This window comes from Volvox carteri (assembly GCF_000143455.1).
Source record: "Volvox carteri f. nagariensis unplaced genomic scaffold VOLCAscaffold_15, whole genome shotgun sequence".
Classification (NCBI taxonomy): Eukaryota; Viridiplantae; Chlorophyta; class Chlorophyceae; order Chlamydomonadales; family Volvocaceae; genus Volvox; species Volvox carteri.
Genome location: NW_003307558.1, coordinates 661,369 through 679,180, shown reverse-complemented (window position 1 = coordinate 679,180; position 17,812 = coordinate 661,369). Strand labels below are relative to the sequence as shown.

Here is a 17,812-nt window from a genome sequence, read left to right as displayed (position 1 = left end):
CCGTCGGAGTTTCTGAAATTTAAAACCTAAGGCAGCGGGACACTAGCGATGCATTACCATGGATGTGCGGAGCCCCTCCAAAATGAATTCCCGGGACTCACTCTTCACGGAGGAGCCCCAGGAGTTGATAGTTTTGGTGGCTCCGATGGTGGGTTCAGCCCCTAACATGGTAATGACACCCGGGGTCCAGGAGTCGTCTGCTTGGCAGGCGTACTGGAATGTCTCGTTACTGGGCTTGGAGCAATTTCGCGCATCGGACCAGAAGATGCAAAACTGGCAGTAAAGCCAGCTGCCGGTGCTTGTGTTGGTAATCCTGCAACTGCTGCTATCCTGTAGCGGCGTGTATGCGGAAGGGTATATGGGAAAACACGGTGACTGGCTCAGCAGCTCGGATGGGCATTTACAACACAGATACATATATAAGGGTTTTCAAGTGTTGTTGCCGGGTTATGGATGTGCTTAGATCTACAACTACCGGAAGATTTACTGAAGCCCCAGGCGCGCTGTTACAACGACAGTCAGTAACCTAGGGTTTCTGCAACTGTCTGCAAGCAAAGAGACGGTGATTTGACTTTGGGGCGGAAGGGCCTGAAAGCCTGGTCCACTTGCAAATGAAGCTTAAGTGTTTGCTTTTAGTCTCGTGTCGAGGCGTTCATATTGCAAGGTATATAGCTTTTTCGCTGCGTGGCCATCTCTTGTTGGCTACTTTTCGGTGACGACGGTTACAAGAAGACTGGGAGACTTGCTCAGACATCTCTCAGTGAGCTGAAGATGTAAAAATGGCGAAGGCGACAAGAGCGCACCTGCGACTGATCCCCCTTGCCATGTGCAACCCTCTTGCTATGTGTGTGCCTATACGGCGTGCTGGTAGATACGGGATGGCATCGATGTACATGAATGTGCAGGATGTGGGGTCTTAGCGTCTCTATCTGCGCGCGTGTGTGTGCATGTGTGTGTGTAATTCTGTGTGTGTATTCTGTGGGTTTTTGGATGTGTAATTTTTTTGTGTGTGTATGTATGTATTTGTGGGTATCAGCTCCTGGAGTTGCGCCACGCTCCAAAGCTGTAGCGAGCCGGTATGCATCATGAGGCGGCCCAAGCTCCAGGCAAGGACTAACCGCATATCGCTGTCCGCACTGCGCTGTCAGGATTCCTGGATATGTGTGGGAGCTCATCACACGCATCCAGGCGCGCAAACGGGCACCATTGCACCGACCCGAGGGTGCTCGCATAATAACAATAGGCGCCTACAAGTATGCATGACGAGATGACGAGATTCATTCTGCATCCAGCCAGATCCAGCGCGCCTTACCGCAGCTGTTTAACTGCTTGAAAAACTGCATCAGGCGTCTGATGCCGACCTATTTCCTATGACAGTAGGCACTTCACGCTATTTGCTCTTCCGCCAACGACAGTTATGAAGCTTCGGCATAGCGGGGATCTGTCAGCCTTATTAATTACTTCCCCGCCGTCTCTGCCATAATATTCATTTGCAGCTGATCCAAACTTGTTCAGTGGGACGCCGTCAGCACGCAAGAGTCTGCAAAACCGTTTGCATCAGCTGCCGCATATACCCGCATATACACAGTAGCAGCAGCTTTACGACAACAGACAGCGATGCCTCGTAGCAATGCCAGCGGCTATATAATGCGCCCATATTCAAGACCTGTACGAGTATAAGCGCAAGGATGTCTGGTTCTGCCTCGTAGTGTGAAGTTTCGGGGTCTCTTTAAAGGCCAGGGAAGGCCCAACAGTTTTCATTGCCCCGGAGTAATCACCGGGGATTAGCAAGTCTTAACCCCAGCTGATTCCTCCTACATAAAAACCTGGCAATTGAAAATCTCCAGGAGCTTCAAACATTTTCTGTCATCAGCTTTGGGAAATTTACGATTTTAAAAAACGGATCTCGTTGTCCCAAGTATCCCTCGACCCCGCACGGACACCGAAACCTCCCACATCGCAACCGACATGCAATTGTGATAGGTACGAGCGGTAGCCCTGACGTCTAAAAGCATGAGTTACCTCATCTAGCTCCCGCAAAGTAATCCCGCGTTGCTATTTGCGGATATTTCTTATATAATCCAGCCAATACATAATATAAGCCGGCTAACCCCGACGCTAATCTCGACCAGCGGAAATAGGGCCTAAGACGTTTCCCCGGGAGGATTGGATGACAGCAGATTGGGCAGCCGGTCGTAAAACCTAATGTACACGTACATGGCTAAATACGAACGTGACCCTCGCTTTTCAAGGGCGCGACGTGCGCACAATTATGGCCGAGGCCCCACCCTTGACGCTAGCCAGGTTCCTCTCGGAAGTCTGGGAGACCCAGCACGTTGCTCTAAGGACGAGGGAGGACAATGATGGTCCACCTCGTAACGCACTAACAAACGATTTACCGTCCATGGGCCCCCCGGCTTTTACGAACACCACCGCACTTGTGCGGAACTTGTAACTTGTAACCTAATGCTAACTTCAGTACCTCGCGCAGGCATTGAGTAAGTTGCGCAGGCAGGTCTGCGAACCGGATAGTGCCTGTACGAAAGAAATAGGAGCGAAGCTGGAACGAAGCAGGCCCACAGATAGAGCCGTTCCGAGAGTGACATCAAGTGGTGCCATGTTTTATTTTTCATGTACTATGCAATGCATAAATGTTCTCGGCAATAGATGAGATTTCAGGTCGAACCAGAATTCATGTCGAAGGCCCACCCCCCTTCCGCCCATCGGGTCAACTTCCCTTGCTGACTTTACGTTAGCAAGAACTAATTGCAGTTCGCCCTCGGTAGAAGTATATATAAATAACGACAATGATAATTTGTTATTTTTTATATAGCATTACTGTAATCAGTGTAGTGTATTTTTACTAACATGAAGCAACTCCTAATCTATTGGATACAACGGATTTGCGACTTGGTACCCATAGCTCCCACCCTTCCTTGCCCCGAACGGATATGACAGGATCAAATTAAATGCTAATTAAAGTTTGGGATTGGGTCCGTGTGACCCTATCCTTACCGCCAGAAACTCTAGACAGCGGGCCTGGTCATTGCAGCTGCTGAGTAGGCCGCTACTAACGTCCGTGTAGTTGTTGGGGTCGGAATGAATGCAGCTGGGCACGGGCGTAACTTGGCCGACTGCAACCGCGTAAAGCGAGATGCAGTGTGAGGTTAATACGCATTTCAGCTTAACATCTAACCAAACAATTCAACCAAAGAAGCAATACACGAGAATCCGTGCGCTCCCTGCTGCTAGAATGTGGGAGGGGCCAAGACACGGCACTTCCATCGGGACACTATGCGAGCACTTCAACTAGGGAGTGGAAGGCAGGAATCTGTATTGTTTTTATTGGTAAGCTTCTTACCCGCAGACTGTATGATTCCCATGAAGTGCAATGCGACCGCAGAAGTTAGCCACAGCATCTTGAGTCTTGCCGCTGGGAACAAGGTCCCACCGGCCGCCATGGGACTTTCTGAAGCCGTCATTATTGCAAATGTGATAATATGTCGCAATCAAAGCGCATTGTTGGCATCTAGTCGGCGGCAGAGGACAAACGCCCGCAAACGACCGGAACAACTGCAGGCCACTTGAGCCGGCCCTACTAGCTTAAATGCATTCGGAGTGAAACTGTTTATGGACGAAACCTGGGGTTTGTCGCGATCCTGCCCAGATCTCACACCATTTCGTGTCACACATTCCGGACTTCTCGTGCCCTTCTCATACAGCGATGAATATCCTCGTACAGTACCTATGCTGGAGCTCCCTTCATATCTGTGTCCCGAGCTGTTATAGTGTCGTTTTCCGATATCCACTTCGGTGCATGGCGATTGCGACGCTTATGGGCACCTTAGGACGTTGCTTGTCGGAGGACCCCTGCTGTTGCTGCAATCCACTGTTCGATAATGCACATTATATAAAATATATTATTTATGTCATGCGTTCCGTTGATAGACTACCTCCAGAATTGGTACGTAACGCTGGGCGCCTGCGCGCTTAGACGCATATAGGGGTTACGTAATAGATATAACTACTACTGGTGCGCTTGGAAGGCCCAAGCCTCAAAGTTGCTCCGAACATCTAAAGACAGTGGTTGGTAATCCTCTCGGCTTGGAACGCTGTATGCAACCCAACGCACATAACCGCTCGCAAGTTCAAGAACCATGGACGAGCTCTGGCTTGCAAAGTATGGATTGGCGAGCAGCCTTGGATTGGCAAAAAAAACCACTGTCCGGAGCAATTTATGGATTAGCAAGAGCAAATATGTTGTTTTTTGCATTCCTTGTATTCAGGGCACGCGACACACACAAGCAAGATTGTGGAAGCCATCGGATCTTGCGCACAACTGGCGATACCCCAAACTCGCCGTACATAACCACGCAATATGGATGCCCAGCCTACATGCATCTTGTACACTCCTGGTAAAACCACTGCCAACGAAATGGCATCAGCAATTAGGCGTCCGTAAGAGTGAAGCGACAGGTCCAAAAGAAGTCAAAAGTGTTGTAACATGGTCCCGATGCCGACACGCTAACCGGGCGAATTGAATGGTTCCCGGCAAGCAGCAAACCTTGGACGCGTAAAGTCACAGACAAGTCAAGCGTTCCTATACTTTTTTAACTCTGCAATAAAATCAACACATGGCTAATTTTAGGATCCGGATGCAGAAAAAATATCCCTCCTCACAATCGCTCTTACGGGTCACGCGGCGGGAACGGTGAGAAGGTTTCGTCCACAAACCACTTGGGCCAGTGCAACGCTCAATAACAGGGATTAACAATGCAAGCCGTCGGACCCTGCTCCCTATGAAAGACCTCATGCCGGCGCCATATCCGGGGGCGGCCGCAGCTGCTGGCACCGAACCGAACACCTCTAGCCAGCCAATCGAAATCGCGAGCATGGTCATCAGCCACCACTAGTACGTCGCCAACGCGAAGACCTCTAAAGCACAACTCTAGTGTTCTAATGTTCAGCTGCATGCTGTAGCAGGCTCCCCAAGCTCTGTCTAGACCCGAGTTGGACTCTGTCCCGCCCACACTTCACCCTCGGCAAACGTAAACGCAGGTACACAGCCAAAACAGCCATGCACCACAGAAGCTAGAACTCCCACCGGAACTGGATCCCACCGCTGAAAAACGCACACTGCAAGCAAAGCGCTACAGCTCACAAATTCATTATGGCATATTCTTCTTCTCGTCAAATCGACGTTTAAACAACAATCTCCTCGAATGTTTAGAGCTACGAACACAGGGCCCTAGCTAGACAGGAAGAACCCAGGGTCTGTATGTGTGCGTGTATGTCAATTACATACGTAGCTGTAGCAGCGCTAGGTGCCAACCGTCCGGGCCCGACTGAGCCCATGTTCGTCGTGTGGCTATACTGCGCGAAAAGCCTCGGGACAGGGGCACCCCATGCAGGTTTTCATGAGCACTATATCTAGTCATATGCGGCGGGGAGGGCGGACCGCACCTACATGCACCTACCAAGGAGGGGAAACGCCTCCCAGCCACTAAGTATTAGCGCACGGACAGTGCAGCCATGCCATGTTCGCACGACAACTTACATATTGGCATTGGCGGCCTCGGACAACGTAAGGCTGGTCTCAGACTAGTCGTGAAAACTCTTCGACTGCAGTAAAGAGAGGCACACAGCCAGATAAGGCCCCACGATGGCTTCACATAACATTGCAGCATGGCACACAGCCGCAGTAATCCCCCAACCGGTGCCGGCGGCCGGGGCTTTCCGAACGCAGTAACCGCCGACGCTCGCTGCCTCGGCCGTATGACAACTCGCGATGATGGCCAGCACCGCTGCCTCCGCCGCCACCGCGGCTGTACGTCTGGTCAATGTCGTACGGCGATGGCTGATCCCACTCCCACGAGTCACCGCGTGCGTGGTGTGAACCCGACGGTATCTTCGGCATCAACTTGCTAGGGCTGGTGGAGCAGGGCCCGTCCTGCATACTAGCATATAAGCCAGACACGCTCGCGCCAGCCACCTTGACACGCGCCATCATTGTCCCGGCCTGTCGAACACCTTCAGATACCTGCCCGCTCCCGACCGCGCCTGCTCCGTCAACGGCGCCATCCGTCTCAACCAGCCGGCCATAATTCCGCCGGCGGAAAAACCAGCCTCGCGCCCACCGCACCGCTCCTGCCCCCAAGCTGCAGTCTTCCATGGCGGCGGCAGACGGCGACCGCGACAGGCCGCCAGCGCCTACCCCACCGTTGCTGTCGCTAGCCATGTGTATTGCTACGGCGTCAGCTGGGGCTCCCGTGCCGCGATGCCCCTCGGTTCCGTCCTCGGTCGCCTCCCCCCCATGTCCTGTGCCGCCAACGCCGGCACTAGACCCATAGCTCACCTCGCGTGCAACTGGGCGCCCCTCTCCATTCGTGAATGAGCCCGGGCCGCATGCAGCCCGAAGCGCGCTGTAAGATGGCGGCTGGTCAAGGTACGACCCGAAGGATTGCTGTGCCGCAGGTGGAATGATGTACGACACCCCGGACAGCGTCGACGCTGGGGGAATCGCAACAGTAGGCCCTGGCTGCGTCGTCCCGGTGATGGAGGCCTTTGCGAGGGAACCGCCTGCGGGTGCCGCAGGTGCAGAACCGCCGCCGCCGCCGCCGCCGGCGGCAGCCGCCGCCCGCCGCTCGGCCGTGGCTGCCAGCGCAGATGCGATGGCAGCTGCATGGAGCTCACGCTGCATGGACCAGCGCCGCGCGTTCTCCGACCCCTCGTTGGGGCTGATCAGGCCACTGTTGGAGCTCTGGTCCAGGTGAGACAGAGCGCTGTAAAAGGAGCGCTGGCTCATCACCGAGAACCGCACCGACTCGGTGTCGTCCGCGTCATTCAGCAGCTGCTGCTGCTGCTGCAACTGTGCCGGCGTGTGCTGCTGCTGCTGCTGCTGGGACGGCAGCAACGGTGTCATCGGCGCCGCGGATGCAGAACTGCCCGGCAGCAGTTCACCACTGGCCAGCACCGCGCTGTTGAACGTGCTCAAACCGCTGCCCGAGTACGACGGCATGCTTGGGGCGACAATGGGCACATTCGGTAAGCTGCTGAAGCCTCCACCGCTGGCGCCGCCACGACCGGGCCCAGACCCCGCCACAGCTGACCCGGCGGGGCCGGATCCCAGTAAGCTAGCGCCCCCGAGACTGCCACTCCCGCTGTCTGTTCGTCTGGAAGTGGCGGTGTCGGCCATGCCATGCATATCCATAGGGCTCAAGGGGCTCACCAGGCTTGGTGGGCTGTAAATTGCACTCATGACGGAGAGCATGGTGCCAGGGCCCGTCGCATCCTCCCGCGGTGAATTGAGCAGCAGTTGCGCCGGGCCTGGTGCACCCCCACGTGCCAGTGCCAAGTGCTGGTGCTGTAGCGGTGTCTGCGGGCATGCGGTGCCGCCGTGTAGCAGGCCGTGGAACGGTGCTGACGGCCCCGCAGGTGGCCGCAAAACACCGCCGTCAGCTGCTGTCGCGGAGGCTTGAACCTGCTGGTGGTGGTGGTGGTGGTGTTGGTGCTGCCCGGTGCCGTGTCCCACAGCTGCATGCAAGGTAGCCACAAAGCCGGCCACAAGCCCGCTTGCGCCACCGCCGGAGCTACCGCGCTGCAAGGCCAGGGGGGATGTTGCCGGAGCCCCGGCTGCTGCGGTAATCGCGGCAGTGGCCGCCGCCCCGCCCGTGCTCGCCTGCGGCGAGCTTTGCCTGGGCGGAGTCGGCGGATGATGCCGATGCTGGGCGAGCTGTTGTTGCTGTCTTAGTTGCTGCTGCGGGGAGGCCGATTCGCTGGACGGCAGGAAATTGCTCATCAGCGGAGCAGTCATGTTCTGTGCACTGTCCGAAGCCGAGTCGCTAACGCTTGGCGCGGGGCTGTCGCTGCCGAGCCCCAGGCCCAACTGCGGCTGGGGTTGCGTCCCCGCATGGCCGACCGCGGCAGGTGGCTGCTGCTGCTGCCGCATGGCCTGAAGCTGGAGCTCCTCAACATGTAGCCGCTTGGGCAGGGGCGGGCTCACAGACGGTGCAGGGTGATCTGGCGCCGGCCCCGGCGGCGCTGCCGCAACTTTAGCCCCCGGCCGTACAGGCGACTGCGAGCGCCGCGTAAGCACGTCTCGCGGCGTGCGCTGGTCGCCGTCCCGTGCTCCGCCGCCATCGCCGGACAGCTCCAACGGCTCTGGAGCCCCCAGAGCCTCAGCCTCCATCAACGCCCCGGCCACAGCAACCGACATCGACGCCGTCCCGCTGGAGATTTGCAGCTTGACGGCAGTGACTGTGGCCGCTCCTGCGAGCGACAGCGGCGGTGCGGGCGGCTCCGGCGTGAGCTCCTCCTCCTCCTGCTGCTGCAGCCAAGGCCCCTCGTTGTCCGTTACCCGGCCGCAGGAAAGACCGCCGTACTCGGCCAGCAGGTTCTCGGCGGGGATGTGTCGCAGCAGCGCTGCCTTATAATCTTTCCCCAGGATCTGAACGGAGAGCGGGAGGGGCGGCGATCATAGATTAGTAGGATCGTTTTCAAAGGAGCGGGCAAACGGGCAACATGCGACTATCATTCGCGCTCGTTTTAATAGCCTGTGGTTGGGCCTGAGCTTTGGACAAAGAACAACGCCGTCAGGCCCATCATATGGTAGCCTGAGGAGCCACACGCGGACCGCACTGCAGTGCCAGTAGGAAAGATCGCGCTCCACAGCATCGTTCACAGCGAGCACACAGATGGCGTCATGCGGCACAGCTTAGGGTTGCAGTGCCACGGCGGCACAGGACCAATATGACTATACAAGCCTATCCCAATTCGTTGCAGAATGCCCAGAATGCAGCGGGCCGGGCCCGGAAATAAGGTTCGTCATGCTTCACCTCATTTGCACACAAACCTCTCCGCCAAGGCCCCCAGGACCCGATCCAGCCCAACACGACACGTGCCCCGACTCGACCAGACACATGCGCCCAGCACCAGTGCTGCTCCCATTCTCACAACTTACCTCGATCTTGCGTACCGTGTCGCCACTCAGCACGCTCTTCACCGCCCCCCAGGACGTCGAAAACCAGCCGGGCGCGTTGATTATGGCCATGTGCGCCAGAGTTTCTGGATAGTTGTTCGAGTCCATAGTCATAAACATCTTGAGCAGGGAGGTGGTGCGCATCATGCTCCTGCAAATTGACAAGCAAGCCGCACATTATTATCAAGGGCAATAGAGTTCACAGCGCCAAGTACCCCCGCGCGTACACCTTCATCCTCCGCTTACGTGAAGGCGACGCCGTCCAGATCGATGATCGTGAACAGCTGGTCGATGGGGCGCCTCGCAGCCCGAGAGCAGGCGGGGAATACGACACGGCGGAGATGCTCATTCTCCGCAATATGCGCCAGGCGGATACGGTCATCGGTGGTTACCTTATACAGCGCACCGATGTTAACGCGGCCCAGTTGTTGAATAAGCACAGGATGGCCCTGTAAGGCGCGGCAGGCGGGGGCAGGCAGATGACGGTAACCGGCAGATCACACGTAGAACCCAACCACCATTCCCCCCCCCCTGGCCCACTCGACTGCATTTTCTGAAATCCCAAGTGCCGGCGTGGTGTTTCCAGCCAAGGGATGCCGGGCATTGTAAGGTTGGGAGCTATGTTTTGTTCTCCTTACTTTTGTAAGGAATTAAACAACATGGCAACTAAAGAAGCTGGGTGGCATGTTGCAGCTTACGAACGTGCCGGGTTATCAGGCGGGGTTTCTGCAGGATGGGAATAATAAGGCTGATGGGCGCCGGCATTACAACGACAGGGATATGAGCCTGGTCGACCGGTTAGGCCTACCTCCTTGTCTGTTTTGTGCAGACCGGTCGGGAAGACGCGGTCATAGTCAGGGCGTTCGTGGAAAACAAACCAGTCGCGTATGGTGTCCACACGATTCTCCCTCCTCCAGGCCAACATGCTGTCCCACATCTGTTTCGCGGCTTGCAAGTCGTAGTTTCGCGCTTTGAGGAAGCGTGCGCAGTCATGTTCATCTGAGGGGAGAACAGACCGGGTGTAGTGTGCGGGACGCAGACAGCAGGGGACGCGTCAGGGCCGCGCGCTGGAAGAGAGTAGCGTGAATCCTAGAGCATGTTCCTAAATTCCAGGTTTGCAGCCCAGCATTTCGGCGATTCCGGCTGTTGGCGGTGGTCAGTGCAACGGTCAAACCGATGAATACATCGTATGACGAGTCTTACCAAAGACTCGGCCATCCCAGGAACCCGTTTGCTGTAAGATACGCTTAAATGCCAGAACTGTGGCCTGTGGATGTGAACAGGCATTCCGTGGTCAAGTGCGCCGCACAATGTGCCGTTCAGTAGACAACGAAGATCCAACCTGTTGTTCTGCGTTCAAACCTCTGCTTTCCAAGCTAAATCCACTGGCGTAGAGAGTCATGTTGTCTTCAGAGCTACTCACAACGTTCAGGTTCGGTCAGGCATACATTCGCACCAGATGCGACCACATGAGCTACTCAAGTCAAACTTCTTACTCTATAAGGACTGCATGTTATGGAAAGGCGTATCTAGCATTGTTGAGGCAGATAAATTATTTCTGCTACGCAAGCTATTTGCTGAGCAGCAGTAGCATCATGCAGATCTACGCAATACACAAAACAACCAAAGTCTGGCGTGAATTGCGTTGGTCGGAAATGAGGATTTTCGACCCTATTCGTACTACCGGGTTTGGAGCCATGGGAACATGACTTGCTTAGGCTGTACACTTTACACTAAAGTGAAGTTCACCGTGAAAGAAGGACTAAGACAAAGTGAAGGCTGTTGCGGTCTCGGACTGTGTCTCGAGCTGTTTTCGGCGTGAGTGGTGCTTACAATTTGGCAGTGTGCTAACTTAGGGACAAGGGACAAGGATATATGTTGCAGACAATGCCATTGGGACTCTGAAAACACCTTAGGGATGCCGGAAATCGACGAGAACCAGCTGATGTGGCTGGAGGAGGACGTGGATGAAGAAGAACCGCGCCAGGAGCGACGATCCTTGCAAACCGCCCAGCTGGGCGAGGCCAACGCAAATGGAGAGCGCGAACACAGCGCAGCCATCTCCGCGCTAGAGGACGAGCTGCAACGTACCCGTAAGGAGCTCATGGACGTCCGAAGGGAGCTCGCAGCAAAGGTAACAATCTGGTTAGCAATCTGGTTAGCGCTCGATCGCCTTGGGGGCAGCTGTGCAACCGTTTGGGCATGCGTAAAACATCTCCAGCCCGGAAAACTTTCCCCAGAAGACGCATCCTAGTCCAGCCCTTGCAATACCGATGTTCGGTGTAGCCTTGTGGGTGGGGGAAAACCTTAACGCTACCCTCCAGGTCCGAAACGCTGCGTCCGCCGCCTCCCTGCAAGAGCCCGTGCACCCGACCCTCTTCCAGAACCCGCCGCACCTCACCTCCCGCCTACAGTATTCACTTCTACCTCCCCACCACACTCCACACCCCTCGCCCAACAGACCGTCCAGTTATCTCGCAAGGAGGTCATCGTCTCCCAGGAGAAGGTCGCGGAGCTGGCAGCCAACGTCGCCAGCGAGAAGGACAAGCAGCTGGCAAGTCTGGCGGCACATGTGGAGCAGCTGGAGGTAGCGCTGGGGCAGAAGGAGGAGGTGAGGACCCGAGGGCTTGGTGAGAGGGTGAGAGGGTCAGGGCGATGGGAGGGGAGAGCCTAGGGTTCTGCGGTAAGGCCGCACAGAGCCTGGACCTGGACTGGGACTTGGGGGCCGCGTGTCGGGTGGCCGCGGAGGGGGAGCGAACCCCCCGGCGGTCGGAGCCACCCGGAATGTGAGCGGTGTCACCAACAAAGACGCGTACGTTGCAAAACGGTACTTGTGGTACGCGCCTTCTCTTTAGCACACATTTTGTGTCTCCCAAGTCATTGAGCCTCATTAAGGCAATTGGATCTATCTCTCCGACCCCCTGCACGCCCACACGACTCTACACACACACACACTCTCGGCTGTCCAATTCCCCTCTCCCTCCCTCCCTGTCCCCTTCCTCCTCTTGCCCTGGCAACAGCTTCACTCGTTTGTGGTTCGTCTTTCCCCTTCCCCCCTCCCTGTCCCTTTCCTTCCCCCCCTTTCCCTTTCTCCTCTCTCTCCCTCGCTCGCTTGTTCGCTTAGGAGCTTGAGGAGAGCAGGCGGCTCTACAATGCGCAGAAGAGGGCGCTACGAGAGGCTTTGGCGACGGCGGCCGAGGCAGAGGCGGCGGAGCGGCAGGCTGATGAGGCGCGGGCCCGAACCGCCGTGGCGCAGGTGAACTGAAATGGTGGCGGGGTGGGGCCGTGGGTGGGGCCGAGAGGAGGTTTCCTTGCACGGGGGAAAATGTTCGGCGGGTTGGTTTTGCCGTGCCTGGGTGTACGTTTGTGTGCCCGGCAGACGTTTTGGGAAGCCTGGGGAGGCCGTGTGTGTCGTTTGTGATGGTTCGGGATTGTCCTCCAGTTCCTACCGAGATAGTCCCGCGCGGATACATTCCGTTTGCGTTTTGATCCTGTTCGTTAACTGTATACTGGTGGTTGTGGTTGTGGTTGATTTGGATCGCGGCAGGTGGTTGAGGACGAGCTTGATCGGCTGCAGCACGAGCTGGCGCTACTGCAGGTAGGGTACGTGTGTGCATGTATGTGTGCGTATGTATGTATGTATGTATGTTACATATTAATACGGGCCTGACGCTGGCCAGGGGCACCTGCCGTAAAAGTCCCCTGCGGGGGGCCATCATTTCCCTCCCCCCCCCCGCGCGCTTCTCCCACCACCACCACCACCACTGGCTATTTCTACCCCTCGCACGCCCCTGCCATTAGGCCCGGTACGATCTGGAGATGCGGGCTCGGGATGCCGAGTTGCAGTCCCTCAGGACAGAGCTTCAGGCCGCTAACACGAGCAGGTGCGTGCGTGCGGGGGGGAGGGGGGGGAGGGGGGGGACGGAGGGACGTGTAAACCACACCTCTCTCGGCATACGCATATGCACATACGCATATACACAGACAGACAGACATATGTTGTAAATACATGCGATTTATGTATAGAGATGGGCACACTTTTATGGCCCTTCATGTTATCGACTCTCAAATCTCCTCCCACCTTTTCGAGGCCCAGAGCTTCTTGTTACGAAATGCACACTTCCCTCTCCCCCTCACCCTCACCCTGCCGGCTCCAGGAAGCAGGCAATAGCCGCTGCCGAGGCCGCCCTGACCGAGGCCTGGCAGGCTGAGCTGGGCCGGGCTACAGAGGATGCCACAGCCCGGGTCGCGCAGCTGGAGGCGGAGGTGGCCAGAGTACGACAGCAACTGGAGGAGCAGGCCAGGGGCTCCGACACGATGGTGGGTGCTGGTGGGCGTGTTGTCCACCACCTCCTAGGGTGGCTGGCTTGTTGGACTGGGGAGGTGCGTGAGGTGTGAATGGCCTGGAGACGTAAGTTGCGAGGGAGGAAGTGGAGGTGGAGGTGGAGGTGGGTATGTCCTTCTTGTCCTGCGGTTAACATCCCTCTGGGGGCCCTTTTCGTTTTCCGATCCTCCGCCAACACCCCGCCATCCCCGGCACCTCTGCAGCGGCCTCGTTCCGTGGTGCATATATGGTCCTCCCCCCCACTTCCCTTCAATGACACTTCCCTTCAATGACACTTCCCTTCAATGACACTTCCCTTCAATGACACTTCCCTTCAACGACACTTCCCTTCAATGACACTTCCCTTCAATGACACTTCCCTTCAATGACACTTCCCTTCAATGACACTTCCCTTCAATGACACTTCCCTTCAATGACACTTCCCTTCAATGACACTTCCCTTCAATGACACTTCCCTTCAATGACACTTCCCTTCAACGACACTTCCCTTCAATGACACTTCCCTTCAATGACACTTCCCTTCAATGACACTTCCCTTCAATGACACTTCCCTTCAATGACACTTCCCTTCAATGACACTTCCCTTCAATGACACTTCCCTTCAATGACACTTCCCTTCAATGACACTTCCCTTCAATGACACTTCCCTTCAATGACACTTCCCTTCAATGACACTTCCCTTCAATGACACTTCCCTTCAATGACACTTCCCTTCAATGACACTTCCCTTCAATGACACTTCCCTTCAATGACACTTCCCTTCAATGACACTTCCCTTCAATGACACTTCCCTTCAATGACACTTCCCTTCAATGACACTTCCCTTCAATGACACTTCCCTTCAATGACACTTCCCTTCAATGACACTTCCCTTCAATGACACTTCCCTTCAATGACACTTCCCTTCAATGACACTTCCCTTCAACGACACTTCCCTTCAATGACACTTCCCTTCAATGACACTTCCCTTCAATGACACTTCCCTTCAATGACACTTCCCTTCAATGACACTTCCCTTCAATGACACTTCCCTTCAATGACACTTCCCTTCAATGACACTTCCCTTCAATGACTCATTCACCAGCTTTCCAAAACGCGCTTTTTAGGTACATCACCGCCTAGACGGGGCGGCCGCCCAACCCCCCAACCCCCCCAAAAAACCCCGCAAACACACGCCCTGCCGGTGTTGTCCCCAATGTCGCACCGGGGTTCTGATCCTCCGACGCGCTGCCCGCCATCCGCACAGGACTTGGCGGGTGAGCTGGCCTCCCTGAACCAGCAGAAGGTGGCCATTCAGCGGGAGTTTGACGCCTTCCGCGAGATGGCCACCACCGCCGCCCGGGAGCACCGGGAGGCGGCGGCGCGGCTGCTGGAGGAGAATGCGGCGCTCAAGAGCCGGCTGGCCGCCAGGGCCTTTCAGGACGTGCAAGCGGGTGAGTGAGTGAGTGAGTGGGGGGGGGAGAAAGGGGTGTGGACCTCGGATGGGTGGGTTGCTCTTCTGGACAACTCCAGCAGCTGTGTCCACACATAGTTTCTAGGGAAAAGGCTTTCTACACGCCGCTGGTGACTACGGAGCACGCATCGGTACAGTTAATCGTGCACCCACTTCGGCCTGTTACCGTATCGCGGCGCAGATTAATCAAAACACACACAGACAGACACACAGACAGACACACAGACAGACTCACACATAGACTCACACACAGACTCACACAGACAGACTCACACACAGGCAGACTCACACACAGACTCACACACAGGCAGACTCACAGACAGACACACACACAGACAGACTCACACACAGGCAGACTCACACACAGACTCACACACAGACAGACTCACAGACAGACTCACACACAGACAGACTCGCACACAGACTCACACACAGACTCACACACAGACAGACTCACACACAGACACACACGCGGTCGCCTCCTGTGGGTGTGTATGTGTGCGTGATTGCACCCCCTCAGGGCTCAGGCCGCAGTCCAAGGTGTTTTCCGCCCGCACTGGTTCCCCGGGGTCTCCCCTCGGTCCGGGTCCGGGCACCTCCGGCGGCGGCACTGGGCTGCTGGGCTCGGGGGGGGGCTGGGTGGACCAGCTGCCGGAGCTGCTGGCGCACCTGGAGAGACAGAGGAAGGTGCGTGAGTGTGTGGGACGTGTGTTGTATGTATGTATGTATGTATGTATGTATGTATGTATGTATGTATGTATGTATGTATATATGTATGTGTGTGCCTTGATGGTCTTCGGAGCCGCTCGATGATGATGATGATGATGATGATGATGGGGGGTGGGTGGGGGGGAAATGCCGTGCGGGTGGTGGTGGTGGTGGTGGTGGTGCGCTGGCGAATAACGGTTACCTGAGGGAGCCCCGAATCGAGTCACGGTAGGAGGGGCGCTGCCGTGGGGAAGTGGCCGACTAGGTAGTGGCCTAGAACAGTGAGAGGGTGTGCGTGTGCATGTGCGTGTGCGTGTGTGTGCCATCGGGAGCCAGAAATTGAAGTTGGCTGTCGGGATGTTGAGGGAGGCGTTGCAGTCCTGTTCGTTGCTATTTCCCGAACGCCCCTCTCTTCCCCCCTTCAACACACACACGCACATGTTCATGCGCTCACAGACGTACATGCGTACAAACCAGGAGCACCGCGGCCCTAACTTCCTGTTCTTAGATCAGTGTGTTAAAACCAGCCGGGGCCCGGGTCATTAGGTGGTCGCATTAACCCACTACCCGCCCTCCTCTCCCACATACATACAGACAGACAGACAGATACACGGCTCAGATTGATAAGGAAACACGCGCGCACGCTCAGATCATTTTAACACGCACACACACACACACACACTTCCCCCCCTCAGGGTTTGGCCCCCATGTTAGTCCTTGGCGGTGTGGTGCTGCTGTTCCTGCTGGTGGCGGTCGTTCGTGCGGCTGTTGCCACCCGGGCGGAGCACAGCGGGGGCCTCTGCTTCCTGGCGCATCTGGGCATCAATGTTGGCCCGGTAAGTCATGTCCGCCGCCTTGTTGCGGCCTTCGGTAGCCGCCGTGTCCGCTCGCTTCGGCCTTGGGCCCACATTGCGGGAGCTATCACCGCCGTCTGTCCATACATTACATTACATACATTACATTACATACATTACATTACATTACATTACATTACATTACATTACATTACATTACATTACATTACATTACATACATTACATTACATTACATACGTCGCGTCTAAAAAGAGGAACAAATTAAAATCGTGTCAGGTCGGAATCTTGAGAGCGCGCGTGCGTCGCACCTTTTCTCCTTTCCATATCTATTCCGGAATGGGGCCGGTGTGGGCTCTGCAGAGCACCGGCCTGCACGGTCCCTAGAGCATTAAAACACACGATTTCCCGCCTTTCACCGCCCGTCCCCTTCCAGGGTTGCGGTCCCAAGCATCCACACTCTGTGGCGGATGCCGCCGGAGAGGAGCTGGTCCATTTGATCGATCAGGCGCCTAGAGTACATGACGTGGAGGCGGTTGCGGAGGCGGCGACGGGGGAGGCGGCGAGCGACGGAGCTGGTTCGGCAGCCTCGGTAGAGGGAGTGGCGGCCACGCAGAGCGCGGACACCAAGCGGGCCGTGGAGGTTACCGAGGGGGCGGCTGGGGCGGAGAGCTTGGAGCGGCGCGCGGTGGAGGAAGCGGCGGCCGATTCCTCCACCGCGACGGCAATGGCCAGCGACGCCGCCAGGCAGGAGAATGGCGGCAGCGGCAGCGGCAGCGCCAAACTTTTGGATTCTGCCGTGCAAGACGTACTGCTGCATCAAAATCCCCGGGTGGCTGGGGCGGCCTCGACGGCTGTTGCAGGGCTGGCGGAGGGGGGTGGGGCCGGCGATGTGGCTGCGAACATTGGAGCAGTAACGGCTGGCACGGGCCAGGGGGAAGAGGAGGGCGCCGCGGCGGCGGCACGGCGGCGTCTCCATCATCATCAGCAGCAACATTCAATTGGGGTGAAGAAAGGGGAGGAGGAAAAGGGCCAGAAAGAGAACCTAGGGACGGTGCGGCGACACAGCCAGCGGATGTTGCGGTCCGGCTTGGCAGTGGCGACTAGAGATCGGCACCTTGGGGCCCGGTAACACACGACCGGGAATACCTATTCCGGGTGTCTGTCTGTAACTCTGCAAGCGCACCACTTGACTTGTCGTCGTGAGTGCCTTGGCGGAGCCGCGGTGCACGCGGGCATACATACGTTGTCTTTCTTTCATACACGATGTAATAAACGCACGTAATAGTACGACGCGGCGACCGCGGTGACAGACGCCGCCGCTTGCGTGTGGCGTTTTGGGGGCGATGTCCCATGCCACCACCTTTTTGTGATTATGATTGCGTGTTACATGTATCATAGTTCGCATATATATGCACACGTGAAAACGTGCACCTAGTACGGCGCATGCACAGGACATTACATGAGGCTTTACCAGAACCAGAAAACACACTGTCAAGGTGGCCGTGCGCACCTCA

General features: G+C 56.5%; 3 protein-coding genes across 3 annotated transcripts in view; 1 reads left to right on the top strand and 2 right to left on the bottom strand.

Annotated features, from left to right (window-relative positions):
- The window catches only part of VOLCADRAFT_90032 (uncharacterized protein), a gene marked incomplete at both ends in the record, with an annotated part of 9,586 nt that extends 6,104 nt beyond the window's left edge, over window positions 1–3,482 (bottom strand). Inside the window, 4 exons of the mRNA XM_002949571.1 lie at window positions 58–330; window positions 804–929; window positions 3,016–3,134; window positions 3,362–3,482. Coding sequence (XP_002949617.1) covers window positions 58–330; window positions 804–929; window positions 3,016–3,134; window positions 3,362–3,482 — 639 coding nt within the window. The remainder of the gene's footprint in view (window positions 1–57; window positions 331–803; window positions 930–3,015; window positions 3,135–3,361) is intronic.
- Window positions 3,483–8,371: 4,889 nt separating this feature from the next.
- Window positions 8,372–9,959, bottom strand: VOLCADRAFT_32102 (uncharacterized protein; the record flags this gene model as incomplete). The annotated part of the gene is made up of 4 exons (XM_002949570.1): window positions 8,372–8,446; window positions 8,960–9,128; window positions 9,224–9,426; window positions 9,786–9,959. Coding segments are annotated over 4 exons (621 nt in total), but the record flags the coding sequence as incomplete, so codon positions are not given.
- Window positions 9,960–10,895: 936 nt separating this feature from the next.
- Window positions 10,896–17,427, top strand: VOLCADRAFT_117305 (uncharacterized protein; the record flags this gene model as incomplete). The annotated part of the gene is made up of 10 exons (XM_002949678.1): window positions 10,896–11,111; window positions 11,439–11,588; window positions 12,102–12,233; window positions 12,525–12,575; window positions 12,779–12,861; window positions 13,135–13,297; window positions 14,569–14,755; window positions 15,296–15,462; window positions 16,179–16,319; window positions 16,732–17,427. The coding sequence occupies 10 exons, from the start codon at window positions 10,896–10,898 to the stop codon at window positions 17,425–17,427; spliced, it is 1,986 nt and encodes a 661-aa protein (XP_002949724.1).
- Window positions 17,428–17,812: the final 385 nt, after the last annotated feature.